We start from the raw sequence: 19,692 nt of genomic DNA, 5'->3' as shown, positions 1-19,692 counted from the left end.
AGCAGTCTTACTTAAAAAAATAAATAAAAAAGCCCCTGAGTGGCGAGACTAAGAAGTCAAAATAGGGTGGAGCCCAAAGTGCTTATGTGGTAAAATGACTTTTTTTTTAGTGACATGGTTCAAAAAGAATCATCTAAGAAACTGTGGTAGACGGCATAAGACCTCAACATGGTGTTTAGTCATTATCTTGTCCTTGTGGTTATAATGAGGCCTAACTATAGACCTTCAAACTTTACGAACAGTCATTATCTTACTTAAAATTTTCAGTAAAAAAAAAAAAAACATTTACGAAAACCAGCGTTATTCACATTAGCTGTGTCTGCTTTTGTGCTAACTTTAAAAAGCATGACCTTTGTGCTTCTTGATTTACGTCACTCTTTTGTAGTGTCAAAATGTTCTCTGTTGGGGTGCCATTTCAACAGATGCCAGTTTGAAATGAGCCCTTGCTGCTTAAAAGGTGAAACTGTGTACAAAGCTTTGGACGACTGGATGACTATTTCTACTGTATTACAAGAAACAAAACTTAAATGCGACACAGTTACTTTTGGCCCACCCTTGTCATCATCGCTGAGTGACAGGAAGAAACGGTCAGTGGGGGCTGGTTGCTACATTCCCCACTGTTTTGTAAGTCTTCTTACTAGTCTCATAGCAGCCTGTTATGAACGGACTCATTAGCATTTTAGAACTTGTGTGTTTGTTTGTTTAGTGAGCGAGTGTTTAAAATCCCATAGACCAGACACACACAAAAACCAAGCATAGCCTATTTTTAGAAAATTAAATAAAGATATTTTTATTTTGGTTTTGGAAAGATGCAACAGGCAGCCGATAACTATGAAGGTACAGTTTTTAACCAAAATGGCAACACTAGTGTGTGAATTTGCCCATGGTTACAAGGAAGCCCCGATTTACCAGACATAGATCCACATCCGACCCAAAGAAGCGCTTATCATTGTGGTTCCACTTTTAACCGCACCTGGTAGGTTGGGGGAGAGCCAGAGGTCTCCCAGAGAGTTAAAATCTCAGACACTGCAGTTTGTTGATTTTATGTTATCTGCCAATACAGAATTAGTCTTAACAATACTGTGTAATGAGTAGCGAATTAACTAATTAGTCCACTAATTGACGAATCGACTTTGCTACTCTGCATCAATGTTAAAACCTCGAGGTGGACTAATTGTTAATGATGTGTTTTTGGCATCTCGTCACGTTCAGCTGAAATAGGTTAAATAGAAAAAAGACAGGAAAAATATGTGTGAAAATAGAAGCCAGCCTCATTTCTCAAAAATCAACAGCTGTTATGCTTCGTTGAAGAAGGATGCCCGTCGGACATGAAGCTAAGTTTGTGTACAGATTAATTTTGGCCTATTACACCGTCTCGTCAGCTCATCATTTTTTCATTTCATTACTCATAGCTTCTAGACATTTCAAATATAGTTGAAAGGAAAAAGATGTAAAAAAGTGAGCGTTTGTCAGGTATTAAAGTCAGGTATTAAAGTCTGTTCTTTTGTCGGTGCGTTGGTATGAGCACCAACCCTGATGGGCAGTATTAGTAGATAGCAGTGTTTGGTAACTCTAGCAAAATGGCGGATTTTTTGATTTCCCGAAAAGTAGCAAAATTCTGTCCAAAAGTGACCATTTGTTATTGTATTTAATTGTCTTCAATATTATCTGATGAAGGCCGGTTCAAGATCCAATTATGACCAAAATTAGCATAGCATAGCGTATGTGTTGGATGAGTGCGCCATGCATTGCTATGATAATGCCAAACGAGTGAGTCTCAAAATGACGACAAAGCCAAAGGCTACAAGAAAATATATAAGTGCAAGGATAATGAGGCTAGTTTAGTTGTGTCCTGGGGCATCTCAACCTCCAATGAAGGGACTCGGCCATTGGTGAATGAGTGACAGTCTGATGAAAGCGGCGTAGCAAGAGGCAAATTATAGTCCCTCCGCACAGTGCTTGCCTGAACTCTACCTCCCCCCCGCACCTCCATTCCCTTCACTTGTTGCTCTCTCTCATCAGTAGGAATTTGTGCTCTGGGGTAGTTCTTCTCAGATTACCTGAAAAGAGACATCCTCTTTTCTTTTGGCCCTTTCTCTTCCTCTGTCTGGCCCACGGGCACATTCTGCCTGTCAGATCAAACAGGCCTACACAACACAGTGTCTCTCCCCCCCCTTTCTCCCTCTCTTTTTTTTTTGCTGGAACCTGACTGTGAGAGAGCAACCTTGGAAGGGGGGGGGGGGGGGGGTGCACTGTGTAGAAGGTAAAGTTCATCTGTTTCAGTCATCAGCTCACGATATGAGGGAATCTTATTTTGGACATAACTGAGGCTTGGTAAGTCAACGGCTAATTTTCCATAGCACGTTAAGTGATTTAGATGACATTGCCACCAGAGTACCACAATCTGCCTTGTCTTCCTTGCAGCATGGCGCTGTACTTTTGGAGTCAGACAGTCCCTCCTGCAAACATCTCCGTTGGTTTAAAAAGCATCTCAACTGGAACCCGTAACCCGTTCTTTTTATTAATATTTTTTTAAACTCTCTCACCCTGCCTTAACCTCTCTGAACTGTTCCATCTCCTTGCCCCTGCCTGATTTTTTTTTTTTACAATTTTCTACTTGTTCGGGTGGGCAAACATTGTATGATTTTAGAAGGGTTTTTTGTACACTACATATCCTACATGAGAACCTAAGCGCAAAAGTTTTGAGTGCACCCACAGTATGGTTAAGTCATTGTTATTCCACTTTAGTCCTGAAGGTGTCAAGTTCAGTTGCTGAAGAAAAATGAATGCTAATGCTAAGAATATTTCCAACAATTAAGCAAACATTCCAACAAACAATGGTGTCGCGCTCCCTCTGTACATTTTGTGACTAAGAACTTGATATCGACTCAAAAGTGAGTTGACCAACTTGGGGGGAAAAAAAAAGCTTAAAATGTTTAAGGGAACATACTGTGAGATCAACCTATGGGAGCACATACCAAGTTGTGAAAAATGTATGTGTCATTTCAGTAAGGAGCAGCATACCAAGCGATTTTGGGTCTTGCACGGATCCTGTACACGACACATACCTTTTTTGCTTCACACCCAGACTGATGGCTTGCAGTGACACTGGTTGGGCAGCTTCTCAAAACCCTGCCCTAAAAGGCAGGCCAGCAAGTTTTCCTATTCACTTTTGCTCTTTATGATAACATTATTGCTGTCCAAAATGCGATTCTGTGAGCTCTATAAGCATGGCGAGTAGTTTAAGTTCAGGATTTACATGATAAAAAACAGATGCATGCATAGGAGTAGCATAGGTCTGGTTTTTTTCCCCCCAGGTTACATACTGTAGATGCCTCTGAAGGTTAATTTAAAAGTCATCACATGTAAGGATCGATTGAGAAATCTCTCTGTATGTTCGGAACTCCTGTTTTGCTACCAGTGTTGTATTTAAAAGAATCATACAGACTGGAATTGCCCTGATGGACCAGTGCGTGGGTGTTAACCAACTTCCCACAGTGGACGTTACGTTACTCGGCTTCAGACAAAACGTTCAACCAAAACCGTGAAATTTTGTACAAAACTCTTGATAGTTTAATGCAAACCCCATAGACAGGCTGATGAAAATGAGCATAGAGTCGTTACACTGATTATAACAACAATAAATGGCATTCTATTCTATTTAACACAAATGCAGCAGCAACACATACAGAATATTTAACGATAGTCATTTGCATGCGTAACTTGTCATGTCCTGTCTTTCTTTTTTAGATTTTTTAATTTTTTATTTTATGTCCAAATTACACTTTGTGACTAAGAACTTGAAATCGACACGGTTGTCCTCTGTATTAACATTTGGATCAATAAAAGGTCCTTAATTCCTCATCGTTTGTGGAGTTTGCTTAATGATCCACTGGCCGTTTGCCAACCCTTGCAAATATTTCCTCTACTCTGGGAAAAACAGCTATTAAAATGGCAAAACTAAGCACAATCCAGTACTACACCGAAGACATTCAGATTTTTACACTGTATAAAACCCATTAATAACACTTGATTAAAAATCTGCGTGAAAGAAAAACATCGATATAGTGGAGGTTCACTATACACCTAAAATTGTCCCTGCCTTAATAGATTGCAGTTCGTCCAGTCTGACCCCAAACGTGATCCATGTGACATAATCCCGCTTGCCTGGGCCAAAAGGCTGGAGCGACTGTTTACTTACAAGCGACTGCCTTAATTCACTGAAGAGACGAGGAAATGGAACATTTGATTTGGTTAACAATGAGCCCGTTGAGCTGCAGCACAGGGACGACGGGACAGAAAACGGGCAAGTGTGCGTAAGGGTGTGTATACTTAGTCGATGTCTATGTGCAGATAGAAGAAAAAAAAACTTGACTAATGAGTTAATCAGTAAAACAGTAGGCAGTCACTTTGTCAGCTGACTCTTCCAAACTGAAAGAGTCCTCTCTGTGTGGCTCCTTTTTTTTTTTTATCATTTTGATCATCATCGAATAAAACAAGGAGTCAATGTTCACAAGAGTAAGTGGAAACGAGGCAATTTCAGCTCCTTTTCTGGCATCAGTTGAAAATCTTCTGATTCCAGTTAATCCTCAATAAATCACTTGACATTCAGGATGACCTTTAACATGTCACCTGATATTTTGCTGTTACTTTGACTTCAACGTGCAAGATAGACACGCTGTGCAAAACAGTCAAGCCACTAGTGATGTACTGCATCTGCTTGGGACTGAGAGAGCGTGAGAGAGGGGCCTGGAAGGGGTCTGAGCAAATCAATGTTGTTTATTATCCACCATGACCACCACACAGGAATGTGCCATTCTGTCACGTTTGTCGCAAGATTTATTGGCAGTGAGTTGACGATCAAAATGGTGATCAAGGTGACTGGATCACAGATGAGCTCGTTCGTCTTTGAGATTATAAAGACAAGACATGAAGTCGATGAGGGACTTTGCTGATCACCTCGGCCCGAGGACGCGGATCTCACAAGCCACCAGATACACACACACACAGAAGAATGAGGCTCACTATCTGACCTTCATGAAGACAGAAAGAATGTCAAACAATGAATAAGATATGTGGCTTGCTCCGTCTCCCCTTTTTAAAGACTAGCATTTCTAAAGATGTGGGAACCAAAACTCATGGTGATTCACACTACACCTGATAAAATATGTTCACAGGCCGGCACAGTAATTACATTTGCTCGGTTTTAATTCGAAAGGTGTCAGAAAGTAGAGCTCATATAACTCAACAGGACCACGAAGTCAAGCACAGAAATGTGAACTGTAGATGGTGGAAACATACGAATATGCTACTTGTTTGCTGTCGACAGAAGGACAACGCGGCATCAAGTGTGTGAAGTTGGGCTACAATCTGTGAGGACATCTGCTAGAACCTTCTGCCTGAAATTCTCCCATCCGCAATCATCCCAAATACATGCATACTGTACATTGAACCACTTACTACCTTTGGTAGTAAAAGGCAAACTACAACGTGGTTCTAATGTTGTTACTAAAGTTCTAAATAAACTTGACTGATTACATTTGTTCATTTCATTGACTTGAAATTTCCTGGGGGGGGAAAAATAGTGGGAAATAAAATACTGGCAATGCCAAAATCTATTAAATCTGTAGTATCACAAATTAGAATAGCATTCAAGGTACTAAATAAAATGTTGGAGGGGGAAATGTGTGTATTGGTATTGTTCCCAGTAGCGGTACACTTTCTCACACAAAGCAGCCCATTATTCTCCACTCTGAGCGAAACCTCATGGTGTGTTGAGGATTGATTTTAAAGCCTTATTGCTCTACTGGCTTTAACATCCAACACCAATAGAGCTCACCTTTGTAGTCACAGCGAGCCCGGTCTTACCTGCAGTATCCGGTGCCATTGCTAAAGGTCTGACAGGTAGCGTTGTTAACACACGGCGCTTTGTCATCCACGCACTGCAGAGCTGCAAGAGACAAAAACAGACAAGTTAGAGAGAAATCCTGAATTTTGTCAGACTGATGAATTGTTCAGAGAATGATGAAAAATGTCCTCGAGTCTCTCTAGGAGTGGGGATCCTTGTTTGGCAACGTGCTTGCTTCAAGCCGTTTGTCACGACCAATTGAAGTGAACTGTAAGCGTGATGCATAAACGCATACTGTAATTCCATTTATTTGAACGTTTGATAGCTTTACGACCACATGCAAAATGACATGAAACGAATAACAAAAATTAGCATAGATGTTACGTTCTATTACCGCTCTCAATATATTATATATATAGTATATAATTTTTATCTTCTCTGTGAGAACAATGGAAATCAAAACTTTTTCAGAAATGTCGACTTTATTTGCATTTTCAGATTTTAAAATAGGGGCAACAGGACATGGCTTCGATCAACACATTGCTCTTCCTTCTCCTGGCGCGAGATAAAGCAGTGTGATTAGCCTCCTCCCATTTAACGTGGTAAGGTTGGCCCCAGATTAGCGAATGGTCACAGGGCTGCCGGATGGGCTGGCAGACAGAAATGAGCCTTGAGGAAAGAAAACAAAAGCCCGACTATCTCCCTGCCAATGAAAGACTCATAGCCACACACACCGGCCATTGTATGGGCACCGGGCCACAGCTCAAGTGGTCTTTGCAGACACCCAAGTGGCACATGCAAACCAAAAAAGACATTCAGTGTTCCAGCCTTTATTAATCAATGCAACATGGTTGCCAAATGAAGAAAGACACCGCAAGGCGAGTCAGATTGAGCGCAAGTGTGATGAATCATATTTCGTTAGCCTTAGAATCATCGCCTTAGTCATTTTTGAATGTTTTCAGAAAACAAACACAAATTCAAGACTCTTCATAGTCCACTGTACGTGCATGAAATCTGGCTGTTTTAGTCAAGATTGTACAAATATATTTTTTCCCCAACTATATCAAAGTCCATTTTAAGAGCCAACCATTGGTACATTCTTGGTTCATTCCAATTAATTGCCATGCAAAGTTTCCAAGTTTGAAAATTCCTGGAGTTTTGCAACCATCCATCTAGTTTCAGTCTTAGTTATCAAAGTGTAAGCGATTTAGCATTTCGAGAGAGCTGAGGCAGGGTCAGCCGATTTCAAGGAAACCCCACCAAGAAGAGTGACAGTGATACAGGAAGGACGCCGAGCAGTGTTACTTCCTTTGCCTGCAATTAATCACTGGGTCACTTAAGTTCAAGAGTGTCTGTGACTCGCAGCGGACGTGATAGGATTTGCATTGGTGGATGTCAGAACGTGCGCACAGTTCATTCTCAAATGGTGACTAATGCCTTCAAGACCTTAGTCTGACAGCATAGTCCATTAGACATGGGGATGCCTGCACATAAACAAACATGAAATTCATAATCTTAGCGTGCACACACGCTAACATGCACACACACACACACACACACAGCTATATCAGTACAGTCCACGAGGAACGCTAAACTATTTCAGACATGTTTTATGTGGACAGAACAACTTGGGGTTGGTCCATACTTGGTGGAACATTTGACATGCATGTCAGCTAACATTAGGTAGCAAATACCATTACATGTGTAATACAGAAAGGCCTGTTGCACTCAAGCCAAATGATTTTTACCAAGACTAATCAATACATGATTTTAAAAATTCTGCATGCAAGCTAGATTAGCTGTGCTGTACATGGATGTGGCAAAAATGGATTTACAGTCCTACTGTCAAATTCACGTTCAAGTTTAAGAAAGTTCGGCAAATGCCAAAAGTAAATGCTAAATGCCATATTTATTGGTTGGGTCCTAGTAACGATTTCGCGTGCAAATCAGCAACAAAATATAGGGCACATGAGCCTATCAGATGTTCTGAGGCTGACCTCACACTCTTCGCACTCGCCGATGCTTTGCGGATCCCCACAGAGATCCAAGAGGGAGGTTCAAGGAGGGGAGGGAGAGAGCGGATTAGAAAACAAGAGTGATTGACCTGCGAGACATTGAGGGGGAAGTAATTACGAAAACAACACGCAAAGACTAAACACAAACCGCCGTCCCCGAGCCCTGGCACACATCCACGCAGCCGAGGACAGGAAGTTGTTCACGCTAAGTGAGGAAGTAAAGTCATTTCCTGGAATTGCTGTACAAGCCCCTCAGATCCAGCGCTCCAAGCTGTTGCCGTGGAAACGTGCAATAAAATACCCTTAGCTCAGCATGGAAGGAGGGAGATGAGGCTCAAACTAAACACTGTTGCCCCGAGGGAAGCTTTAAGCCCACACAAAAAGCACACTTGAAATATTTGGACCTCTGACATCACGTTCAGAAAGCAGCGGCTGGAAACCAAATTGTGGCACGATGTGAGAATATTTCTTAGTCATACAGCAGCCTGACATTTGAGTTACAAGCATGGTCGTGGAACAAGATTAAACCTGTAAGTCATTGTAGTTACAGTGGCACAGAATATCAAGATTCTAGTGAAAGTGATGGGGTGACCTAATTAGGTGGCTGACGGTCCACTTGCATTTGCAAATTAGCCAGTGCGTGTGTGCGCGCGCGCGTGTGTGTGTTTTTGTGACAGAAAAAAAAGGTCAAAAACAAAAGAAAAATCCGACAGACCAAACTGTGAAAACAGACCAAACTATTGTAGGGACTTTCCTTCGGCTCACTCAGGTCCAAAGTTTTTGTCTGGTAAGAAGCTGTTTTTAGGGAAGAGGATAAAAAGAACCAGACTATGTGTAACCTTTCTTCAATTACTGCATTCCAACAGTGACTGTGTGTGAAGCAATTTCTAAACATGTCACAAAATCTGCTAGCGCAATTATGTTTTTGGGGCGACTTGTGCTCGCTTACTTACTCAGCGCACCCTGGTTGGCTGTCTCCAGGCTTACGGGCCTATTTGGCTGAGGAATGCAGCCTGCTGTAATTCCCTCTTAATTTTCTAACCCGTTGAACAGGGCAGACACACCGCTTTATGTAATTCCCTCAACCTTCACAACCACAGACACCACCTTCCTGTCGTTGCGCTTCTCTGCGGCGCTCACACACCTTTCCACGTTTCGACTGGCACCTATTTCATGCGTGAGGATTAAAGGCGCTAAGCCCAAACTGGTCAAGCAAGCACCGGTGTGACAAAGCAAAATAAATGGCACAATTACATAAATGGCCAACTCATGCAGGAATGTCTGGGTTAGTCCACTCCAGAGAATAAACATCTTTTAAAATGACAATAAAATGTGGAATATAACAATAATGAAGCTGTACTTTTCAAATTCACATGTTAAAATATGAGTTCCTTCCTTCACCAAACTTTAATTTCAACTTTGGTCTCATAAACTTGAGCTGAGTGTTCCAGTCATTTGGGGGAGAAAGTTGAATAGAAAAATAAGTGCAGACTTTGGGAACGAAGAGGGTAATAAAACTGCTTAAAACAGAGCGTGCTGGTGGTAGAGCATACATTATATACTGACAAAATACTATCTTTATCTTTAACTTTTTTTCTTGAAAAAACACTTTATTCTCATCATAACCTTACTACCCTAAGTTTTTCCTCCAAAAATATACATTCCTTATAACGTTCTGACATCTTTCTCAAAAAGAGGCAACTTTAAATTACTATACTAAGTGCAATTTCTGGAGAAAATTTAAAAACTTAACATAATGACCATGGATACGGTATATTTGCAATGTATAGTCAGCGGTGAGATTCGAACCAGAGGCCTCCTGGTTACTGGACAATGCACCTTACCAACCTCGCCACTGAGCAGTACCAGAGAGCTGGTAATGATGATCAGTTGTATGTATGGACGTGGGCGTGGAAAGTGGTACTTGGAAAAAAATGAATGGGGAAAAGTTTTGTTTTATTTGTTCATTTTTCCTTTTCGGAAAGTTGACATTTAACCATAAATTGTGTGAATATACCCAAGATGACGTGAATTTTTGAGGCAAGATTGAATTTGAACGGTGTAAATTGAATAATTATGTGGGAGTTATTGCATGGCAAAAAAAGTGTGGAGAATAAAAATCACAATAACATATGTGGGAATACTGAAAGCCACAAATTAACATGTCTTAATTAGGATTATGAGTAGAGCCTTGAAAAAAAAAAATGTCTCCCCTGCCCCCAAAAGTTTGAGGAACCCCTGCCCAAAATCATACACTATGCTCCAAATGATCTGCTTGAACAAAAGTAGGAATGAAAAAAAGACTGTGGAGAAGTAATGGCAAGTGCACCGAGACGTCAGACGACTTCATGCCACATCAACAACAAAAGCCAAAGGGCAGCAGTGGGCGGAAGCGGAGGTCAGTAAATAATGCAGTGTTGTGAGTCGCTCAACAAATTGCTTTGTCTTCAGAGGGCAAGGCTGAGGCAACTGCACAAATAAACCGCATTTCACACAAGACACACGCGCGCGGCGGAATCAGCCTTTTGTTTGTCCGTTTCTCGAAGGCACTTTCTAGAATGCTTTCGCATAAGTGCCATTTGCAACTCAATTTGGTTCAACTGTTTATGTTACAGCGGCTTCTATTTTATTTATTTTTTTTATCAAATACATTACATTTTTTAATTACAGTTCCGTTGTATTTAACTTTTAAGTACAATATTTGACAATACACAGGGTCATTTTTATTATTATTATTTTTATTTTTTTTGCTACGTTTAAGTGCAATGTTTACAGCAGTGTTTACTTTATTATTGTCTGACCAGACACAAATTTGGTTAGCTTTAGCATCACCGCGTCAAGTAGGATAATTAGCTTAAATTGCTCTCTTCTGTTTGCTGCTGCACTGCAACATTGTCGACTGTTGCTGGTCATTACTGAAAGTAGCACGTTTTCCCTCATGTGTTCACTTCACGAGCACTGTTTTACTACAAAACATTCTTTCTGTTTACACTACTTGCCAATATGAAACAGTAACAACCTTAGGTGGACTGTTTTGACACATTTCGGGTCATTTGGACTTTTTAAAAAGTAGAAAGTATCATATCCTGTAGAAATCTAGGTTATTCCATTTCAAATGTTCCGATTTTAACAAAGAGCAAGATTTTAACAAATGATACGGAAATCATCTTTTTAAGTGTAGTTTAGAAATATAGTGGTATTGTTAAAGTTCTATAGCCTATATCTAAAGTTAACAAGATACTGTATATCTAAAAATGTAATAAAATCTGTGAAGGGAAAATTCTTGGTTGATTTTACATGAACTGACCAAGCAAAGTTTACAAGCCTATTAATTGATTCCGACGAGGGAAAACAAACGAGAGCACCCCCAAGTCAGCAAAATGACACACAATCAGGTGACAAAACAGACAAAACAATGTGTTGTTGGGTTTTCATTTCTTGTGTCATGTTATGTATTGTTGCTGAACATCTCGCTCATAAACTGCCCCGAGGCTATGCAGAGGAGCGAGGGCATCAAAAATAGGTCACGACAAGCTTCCGCTGCCATTTACCAAAAGAAAAAGCGATGAGAATGCTCCATTTCAAGTACCCGCATTTGCCAAACTGTGTTATTATACACCCTACAGTACGTTTTTTTTCTAAGAAACAGAGGTGAGACCGTGAGACTCTACATTAACACTAAAAAGTGCTGATGTTCTGCGTTTTATAGTTTCGCATCAGTACCCTTCTGTTTTGGCATCATAAAAAAGAAAAAAAGCCGTGCAGATTTCCAAGCAGTTGTTTTTATGAGTTGGTAAAGTGTTAAGAGTTAAGAGCTTTCAGTGTATCAACATGGTATGCCATATTTTTTTTTGTCAATTAAATAATTTGCTCTCAAAAACATACACATTTTCAATCTTGAGCAACAGAATGCTGCAAGGCTCCTGCAGTCAAGAATAGGAGGTAGTAATATGATTTCTAACATTTTAGATTGGTTCGCAATTTGTAAAAATCTTGCCAAACTACTGACCAATAGTATTGATTTGTGGGGGGAACTTTTTATTTTTTTTTATTGACCATATTTGTACATACTGCTTTGTATTGATTTCTGTATGCAGCTCCGTGTGTTTTAAAATTGTAACATCTATGGTAATTTCTCTTAGCCTGTCTATGGCGTTTTTGCATCAGACATTAGCAATCAGCTCGTGGACTTTCGTTAATTATAATTAAACAAAAAAATGATGACGGTTTGGTTGAACATTTTGTCGCTTCAAAATGGAATGTTTACCTCTCTTTTGTCATGCAGCATGTCCGCTTTATATTGCATTTTAAGTGGGAGTGACAAACAGCTTGAAGCAAGCACACTTGGCCACTTATTTGGAGAACTGTGCAAGAGAAAAAAGTAGGACCCGCCGATAAGGAATACTTAAAGTGTGTTTTAATAAGTTAGAATGTGTTGAAAGTGTCTGGAAAAGGTCAAAATATTTCCCAAAGTTTATGAAACGGTCTCTTCTAGATCGAAGGTATCCCCGACGATACACGGGAGATTCACATCTCGTCACCGTGAAAAAATTGCATGTAGCGATAACGCTAATGCCAACCTGCTACTTCCCACACAACGCACATAGAAAGCAAACACCTGGCAGGCTTTTATTGTTGCGTTTGTCGCAGCAAAAGGGAAAAAAAAAAAAAAAACATACCACGCCAAGCCGTGGGGCACTTGTTGACATAAGACATTTGGGAAAGCAGCATGCAGACATTTCACATTTGTGATAGCAAATGCCTTCAAATAATAAAGCAACTCTCGAATCTATCATAGTAAACTGTCCAGTAAGTGTTTTATGATGAGCTGATTTAATGTGCACTCATAAAACTTTAACAGCCTAGGAACCAACAAAGCCTTTGGTCCCCCCCCCCCCCCTCCCCTGTGATCTTTGGCACCTCTATTAAGGGGACCCGGACCCCCAGTTTGGAAACCATAGCGTTCGATAATGCCTGATTGTACAGAATTGAAAGCAGGATATTTCAAATGTTGTCACAAGGACAGCAAAGATGTGGTGAATAGGAAGCACAACATTCTATATTATAGTTAATTCATAGCTGTCGTGTATGCATGTGTGTATGCGAAAGAGGGAGAAAGGGGGGCTGGGGAGGTGGTGGAATGTCAAACACCAACAACATTCCACTGCTCCTCCTTGCACTGCCTGCAGCACTTTCACATTGTCTTTTCTCCTTTTGTGTGATTTCCAGTCATTGAGCATTCACAGTAGCCATGCATGTATCCAATTGAAGCTAAAATAAAGTCACTTGGGCACTCATTAAGGTGCTTTTGCCGTGGCGTGTCGCTGTATTATTACCACTAATGAGGCGTGAAAATAGTCTAACATAAACAAGTTAGGAAGACACTAGTTGATTTACAACGAACATCCATTAATTTCCGTTCGTATTTACGAGATGACGACATCTTGTACTGGTCGGCTGGTCAATTGTTGAAAGTGGTGGAAAGTTTGTGATTTTTATTTTTATTTTATTTTTTTTATTTTTTTTAGGTAGCTGTACTTTACTGGAGTCACATTATGAATCGAATCCCTAGTAAATTTCAGATTTTTATTGAAGTATAGGAGTTGAATCAGTGTACTGTAGTGGCATTGATCTGCAAAGCTATGCCTTGGCGAACAAAGCCTGCTATGTGAAACACTCTTACCCACCATTGACTCTACATTCTTAAAATCTTGCAAACATGGGATTGGCATAATAATTCTTTGTTCAGAATTGTGTCGATTGTGCCAAACTGATGGCTGATTAATGTGCGTCTAGAAACTACTGAGATAAAAAATGGAGCGCACGACTTGATTGACTAGTTGTTCATTAGTACTTAACGAACATGAATCAGCTCCGGCATGATGGAAGATGTCGAATGTCCAGTCGATGTGACGGGCAAAAAAGGAGGGTGGTGAATTCTCAGGATGATGCAACGAAAGGTTTGGATCACTACCGGCTAATCAGTTAGCTGTTCAACGTAAGTGACAGTAAGTGCCCAACTGAAGATGAGAAGTCGTTTGGATAAACAGTATGCACTTAAAACAAAAAAAATTGGGTATGTATATAGTGAAAACATTATGGAAAAGTGGAAATGACTCCAGTAATGGTAAACTAGTAATTGCTCGCACTCTTCCAAAATCGAATAATCAGTCAAATGTTTTATGAGTTTGAATTAATATTTAAGTGTTTTGGAATCATAGATTGTGTTTTGTATACTATATTTAGTTTTCAACTATTAATATAGCAGGCTCCTACCTGCCACCCAAAGTTCACTGACTCCGCTCCAAGCGAACTAGTACAAATGTCATATATATATAAATGCAATAAAATGAACATTCTTGCTTTTGAGTTGTACACAATCGTCATTGATCTGTATTTACCATGCTGCACTTTGTTACTATTAGTGTAATCATAAATTGTATTTTTAATCCGTGTTCTTATATTTCTACGCCTTTTTGTCTGAATGTCTTCTTTCGGTCCATAGTGCAAAAAAAAAGGTTGGAGACAGATGTACTGCGCTATAGAAATAGTCATTGCAAATTATATTCGTGTTGTTCTCGGCGGGCAAATAAGTTGCGAGTGAATCAACAGCGCCTCTGTTGGTCACAAATAAGTAGTGCAGACCATTTTTTGCCTCAATCACTTGAAGCTTCATTCAGCTAAACAGCATTCAACTTCAACAACAAAAAGACTGAATTCATAATAAGCAATGCATTAATGATCACATTCACGTCCCTATTTGCACTTGGAGGGCAATCAAACAAGAAATTAGTGTCGCTTGTGACTTCTTGCACACAAATCATGAGCAAACATGTGCAAATGTTTGTTTTACCTTAACACAGTAGGTCAAAAAAAAAAAGAGTTGTAAATTATTCGACTACAGTATTAGACTAAAGAAAAGTTCAAATTATACATAATATTACAGTGGCATCAACTTTGTATTTTTTTATTTGTTCATTTATTTATCTATCCATCCAATACAGTTCAGTTCAGTTGCTTTATGCCTGGTTTCAAACATTTGGGTAACATTTTTATTCAACTTTTATGTGCAATACATTTTTATTAAATGGTTGAGCACAGTTTTTTTCATACTAATATTGTCACAGTTACAATTATATTAAATATAAGTTTTAGAAACGGTCAGGTCATTAGTGTGGTACCTGCGGAGCCAAGTTTTTTTTTTTTCTTCTCGAAGACACTTGGTGTAAATAGTTTTAGAAGCACAACCATAGCTGGATTAGACAAATCTCGGTTAAAGCGGTTTAGCTTAATCATGAGAAAACTAAAATTGAGAAAATGACGTGTGGCATTTAATGACCTTATAAAAAGGTATGTTCTCAACTTTAAAATTCTATCATAACATCCTAAGTACAGTTAAATGTTTAGCTAGTTAACAAAAAAAATCATGCGGTCCGTTCATCTATCACTAATTTATTTGTTTAATATTTAAAAATCGTGAAAACGTGACTGAATGGCACGGTTGGTTTGGAGGGAAGAAGAAAAGTACGGAGTGCAAGTGAACGCGCAGCGATGCTTGCTACCGCGAGAGAAAAAGCGCAAAGGTGGAGGTATAAAGTGGACAACTTTCAACTTTAACTCCGTCGTACGAAACAGACACTTACCAAAGGAGAGGTGAACGAAAGCCAGGACGAAGACTAGCGACGTTCCCGAGGAGAAACCGGGTATCCTCTCCATGTTTTTTGTTGTAAAATCCACATAAGGTCGCGCGAGCCCAAAAGTTGAGCTGCCTGCTTGCCTGCCTCCCCGGACGGTGACTTCTCAACCCAAAAAAAAAAAAGAAGAAGAAAAAAAAAGTCCGGCTAGGCTGTGAATTGACTCGTGCGCAATTAGAAGAAGAAGAAAAAACAACTCGACGAAGGTCAATCAAAGCATCTTGGTAGTTTCTTGACAAGTGGCTAGCACGCGTATTTAGGCGTGGGTAGTTTTTAAAAGTCGCTGTTTTGACTTGAATTACTCAAGCGCCGCGTCGCACCTCTCTACCTCTCTATTGCCCGTCAACGAGTGAAGACGCCAAAGTCGGTAACCTTCCGCCCTTCAAGTCAAAGTGGATCTATTTTTCACCCCAAATGATGTTTTTTTTTAAACCGCAAAAGATCGTTTTCTATTCATATTACCTTAAAATTTATACAAATAATTAACTCCATCAAATACAGTCGCCTGTTGGGTCGAGGGTGCTATGAAAAATATTTTTGGAGAAAACTTTTCCCTCTCGATGTGTCGCCGCAGCGGAGGAATTTTCGTTTTCTCATTTTTGTACTTGGCGGATGACTTCAGATTAACCCGTTCATTGAATCACACAAAAACTACACGACGTTTTTTGTTGTTTTTTTGTTTTTACATGAAAAGAAATACAAACGTTTCCAAATTATTTTACAGTTTTTTTTAGCAGGTTGGTGTGCAGGTTTCAGGTATAGGTGGAGCCGAGGTAAAAAAATAAATAAAGAAATAAATAAGAAGGGGGTGGACCGTGGATAAGTGTAAAAAAGGTTATTAGTGGGACTTTTTTGAAGGGTGGGTGGGGGTCCATTGGGGGTGAAATCACAGGTCGACTTCTAAAACATAATATAACTGCAACTTGGGGACTCAAAATGTACCTAATGGTGCATTTTGGCGTCATGGTGGTTTCATTGAAAACTCCAAATTGTTCATAGGCGTGAATGCATCCAAACGGTGTGGAATGGCTGTTTATTTATATTTATGTACCCTAGGGTTAAGGTTAATCAATCTCTGAACCTCCCTTTCAGTGAGGCTGCGTAGGGAAAGGGCTTATTGCAAAAAAATTGACCGCCCCCTTTATGTCAAAATTGGAACTAAACCTTGACCTAGACCGGTAGGTTTATTCATCTGAAAGTTATGTCTTTTCTCTATTAATTTCTGAATTTCAGAATGATAATACTTAAATCAGCCGACTGCAGTTTTCAGTGGCTCGCATATGCATTCACGCTATCTATTTAAACGGCCACTAATCCTCAATTTATTATCCTGTGTAGAAAATAATCCAGGTGTAAAATCTGTGTCTCATCACATGGACAAACAAGTCTTCCCCCCCCCCCCCCCCCCACGGCCCACTTCTCCACCAGTGTCATGCCGCCGATTGTTTGTCTTTACACCCCGTGAGAGAAACACTTGGCGGGACTCCTGCTGCTCTGTCCTCCATTCAACCCTGCTCAGAGGCCTTATAGGACCAAAAAGGAACCAATTGAGCTCCCAAAATGCAATTGATTTGAGTATTGTATCAATTTTCACAAGACATAGTACGTAACTATGAAACGTGTCAACACGCTTACAGTTTGTGTCTACAAGTAATAAATAACTTACATGTGTAGAATTTTGCCATGGCGTCCCACAGGGATCCACTCTCTGACCACCGCTGCTTAGTCTTTCACACGCTTCCCTTTGGAAGAATTAGAATTCATTACAAACGTTATGTGTGGGGGGTCAAGGTGATAAAGGTCTGTAATTGTGACGTGATAGTTGTGATATTAAAAAGTGGGTTAAGTCAGATTCGTCCCCTCTGAAGACCCAGGTACCAAATGCAGCGGCCATGTGATGGCTGGAGATGACGACCTGTCTGCAGTACTGCTTTCATAATGATGTCACTCCAGATGTGGCCTTGGGAAAGATGGTCTGAGAAAGGGCGTGGGTCGGCCTCGTGAGTAGTAAAACTAGGATTAGTTCCCGCCCGCCATGGACGCTGATTAAAGACTTCCAAAGGAAAACACATCTAACCCTGATACTTCAAAACCAGTTGAAGGGTATTTCTGTGGAAAGCAGCTAAGTATCAATTTTGCTATGATGTTTCATGAACAGTGTTGGGCAAAGTATTTCTATATGTTAGCAGTGTTTGGCAATGCAAAATAATTGAATATATATTACAATATTACTATTTCTGGCACAGTGGACAACTAGTTACTAGTCGCCAAATTGTCAAGTGCGCCAAGGGCCTGTAAATGAAAATGCCCTGAGTCCACCAGAACAATTGGTGAGGTGCAGCACGGTCTTTTTCCAAAAACGGTCGACTAGACTTGCTTTGGCACAAAAAATAAAAAATGTTATTCTGAGCAAACATGCGCCTGTCTATGAAAATTATTCTTTCCTGTAATAATGCATCTCATAATACATTGTAATATTTCAATTTTTTATCCTTAAAACAATTCAATTTGATCCAAAAAAATATTAATAATTTTTTCAATTGTACACATTTTATTGCTAAAGTTATTGTCGTTTGGGCTATTTTGTCAGGAAAAAAACACTTTCCTCGAAATATTGTATATTACTATTTGCTCATCTAAGATTACAATTTTATTAATGCAATTGAAGAATATTTATTCTTAACATTATTCACGAATGATTAGGATTATTTTTTGAAATAATGTGCTATTGTCGTAATAAAGCTTTTTTTTATAATCTCAAAATATGTCATTCTTGTGAGATTATGACTTTATTCTTGAAAAGGTCAAACTTTCATTCTACAAATAGTATTAAGATTGGGCCTGTTTTGTTAAAAATTACAACTTTACTTTTTGTAAATTACAACTTTTTCTAAATAAAAATAATAATAAAAAAAACGCAATATCGAAAAATATAATGCCATTTTGTAAGATTACAACTATTATTCTTGAAATGTACCACTTTGATTCTCCTTAAACTCATTCTTGTAAGATTGTTAAAAATTCAACTTTGTTCTTATAATATTGTTAAAAAATAATAATAATTCTGTAGTAAGGTTTCCTTTTTCAAAATTGGAGGTCAATCAGCATCCACGAACAGATTCTATTTGACCATGAGATGCATCCTGACTGTTTTTGTGTGTGTTTTCACACCTTTTTTCAGCATTTTGAAGCCGCTCTCGTCAAAGCTGAAGCTCTTCACGCTAATTCGGAGCGTATCGGTCAGGGCGACTCCAGCTGTCAGGCAGCAGATTTATGCTACAAGACAGGAGGAGGACGAGGTTAGTGGGGGCTGGTGTGTGTGTGGGAGGGGGGGGGCAGATAGGAGTGACTGATTACACCAGAGTGTGCGTGTGTGTACGTGTATGCGTATGTACGAGCACTGAACCATAAACACGCCATCTTCCATAGTCATGGGAAACCAAATCAGCACCTGTCAGTCAAGACGAACTGCGTGTGCTGTATACGCGTTGCCCTTCTATAGTTAGCATTCAACTCATCATAAACAGATATAGTATGACTCAGGCCTTGGGACGTCTTTTCTAGTAGTTGAATGACTAGAGTTTTTTTTTTTTTGTCTGTTTTTTTTTAATGCTGATGTGATGAAAGTTGAGTCAAAGTCGATTCATCGATGACGTCGTTGATATTTTCAGCACAGTATATCGGTCCTCCACCTTTTTTTTGCAGTATGGATCGGTGTCATGTAAAGATGAGAGAATTACGCTGATGTGATGAAAGTTAAAGTCAAAGTCGATTAATCAATGACTTTGTTGATATTTTTCAGGACAGTACTGCACCCCTTTATCGTTCCATGGACCAGGTTTTGGGAACAAAGGTGGAGCTTCACTTCGTGCCACTGACCTCGTTCCTCGACGCCAGTCCCGAGCTATTGCCGGTACGAATCTTTTAAAACAAGCAGCGATCTGAACCGAAGCTAGCAAGGCTAACGGCTAAATTCTCAATCGCCAGCATGTTGTTTTTGTATGTCCTGATCCGTGCAGATGTATGAAAGCGGTGGTGCGTGTTGGGTGGACATCTTGCGTTAAAGTGCTGTAACAGCAACAGACCAGCGAGTAGTAACGCCAAAAACTAACAATGAACAATTTGCTGACTTCTG

The 19,692-nt window shown here is 39.7% G+C and overlaps 1 protein-coding gene across 1 annotated transcript in view; it reads right to left on the bottom strand.

Annotated features, from left to right (window-relative positions):
• The window catches only part of notch2 (notch receptor 2), a 45,665-nt gene extending 29,773 nt beyond the window's left edge, over nt 1–15,892 (bottom strand). The window contains exons 1-2 of the mRNA XM_086088955.1: nt 15,507–15,892; nt 5,869–5,950 (exon numbers count right to left, since the gene is read on the bottom strand). Coding sequence (XP_085945081.1) covers nt 5,869–5,950; nt 15,507–15,579 — 155 coding nt within the window. The 5' untranslated portion in view covers nt 15,580–15,892. The remainder of the gene's footprint in view (nt 1–5,868; nt 5,951–15,506) is intronic.
• Nucleotides 15,893–19,692: the final 3,800 nt, after the last annotated feature.

This window comes from Leptonotus elevatus, chromosome 11, assembly GCF_054856555.1.
Source record: "Leptonotus elevatus isolate MCC_2025b chromosome 11, RoL_Lele_1.0, whole genome shotgun sequence".
Lineage (NCBI taxonomy): Eukaryota > Metazoa > Chordata > Actinopteri > Syngnathiformes > Syngnathidae > Leptonotus > Leptonotus elevatus.
Note: the sequence above shows the minus strand (reverse complement) of the source record. Positions and strands in the feature narration are given on the sequence as shown.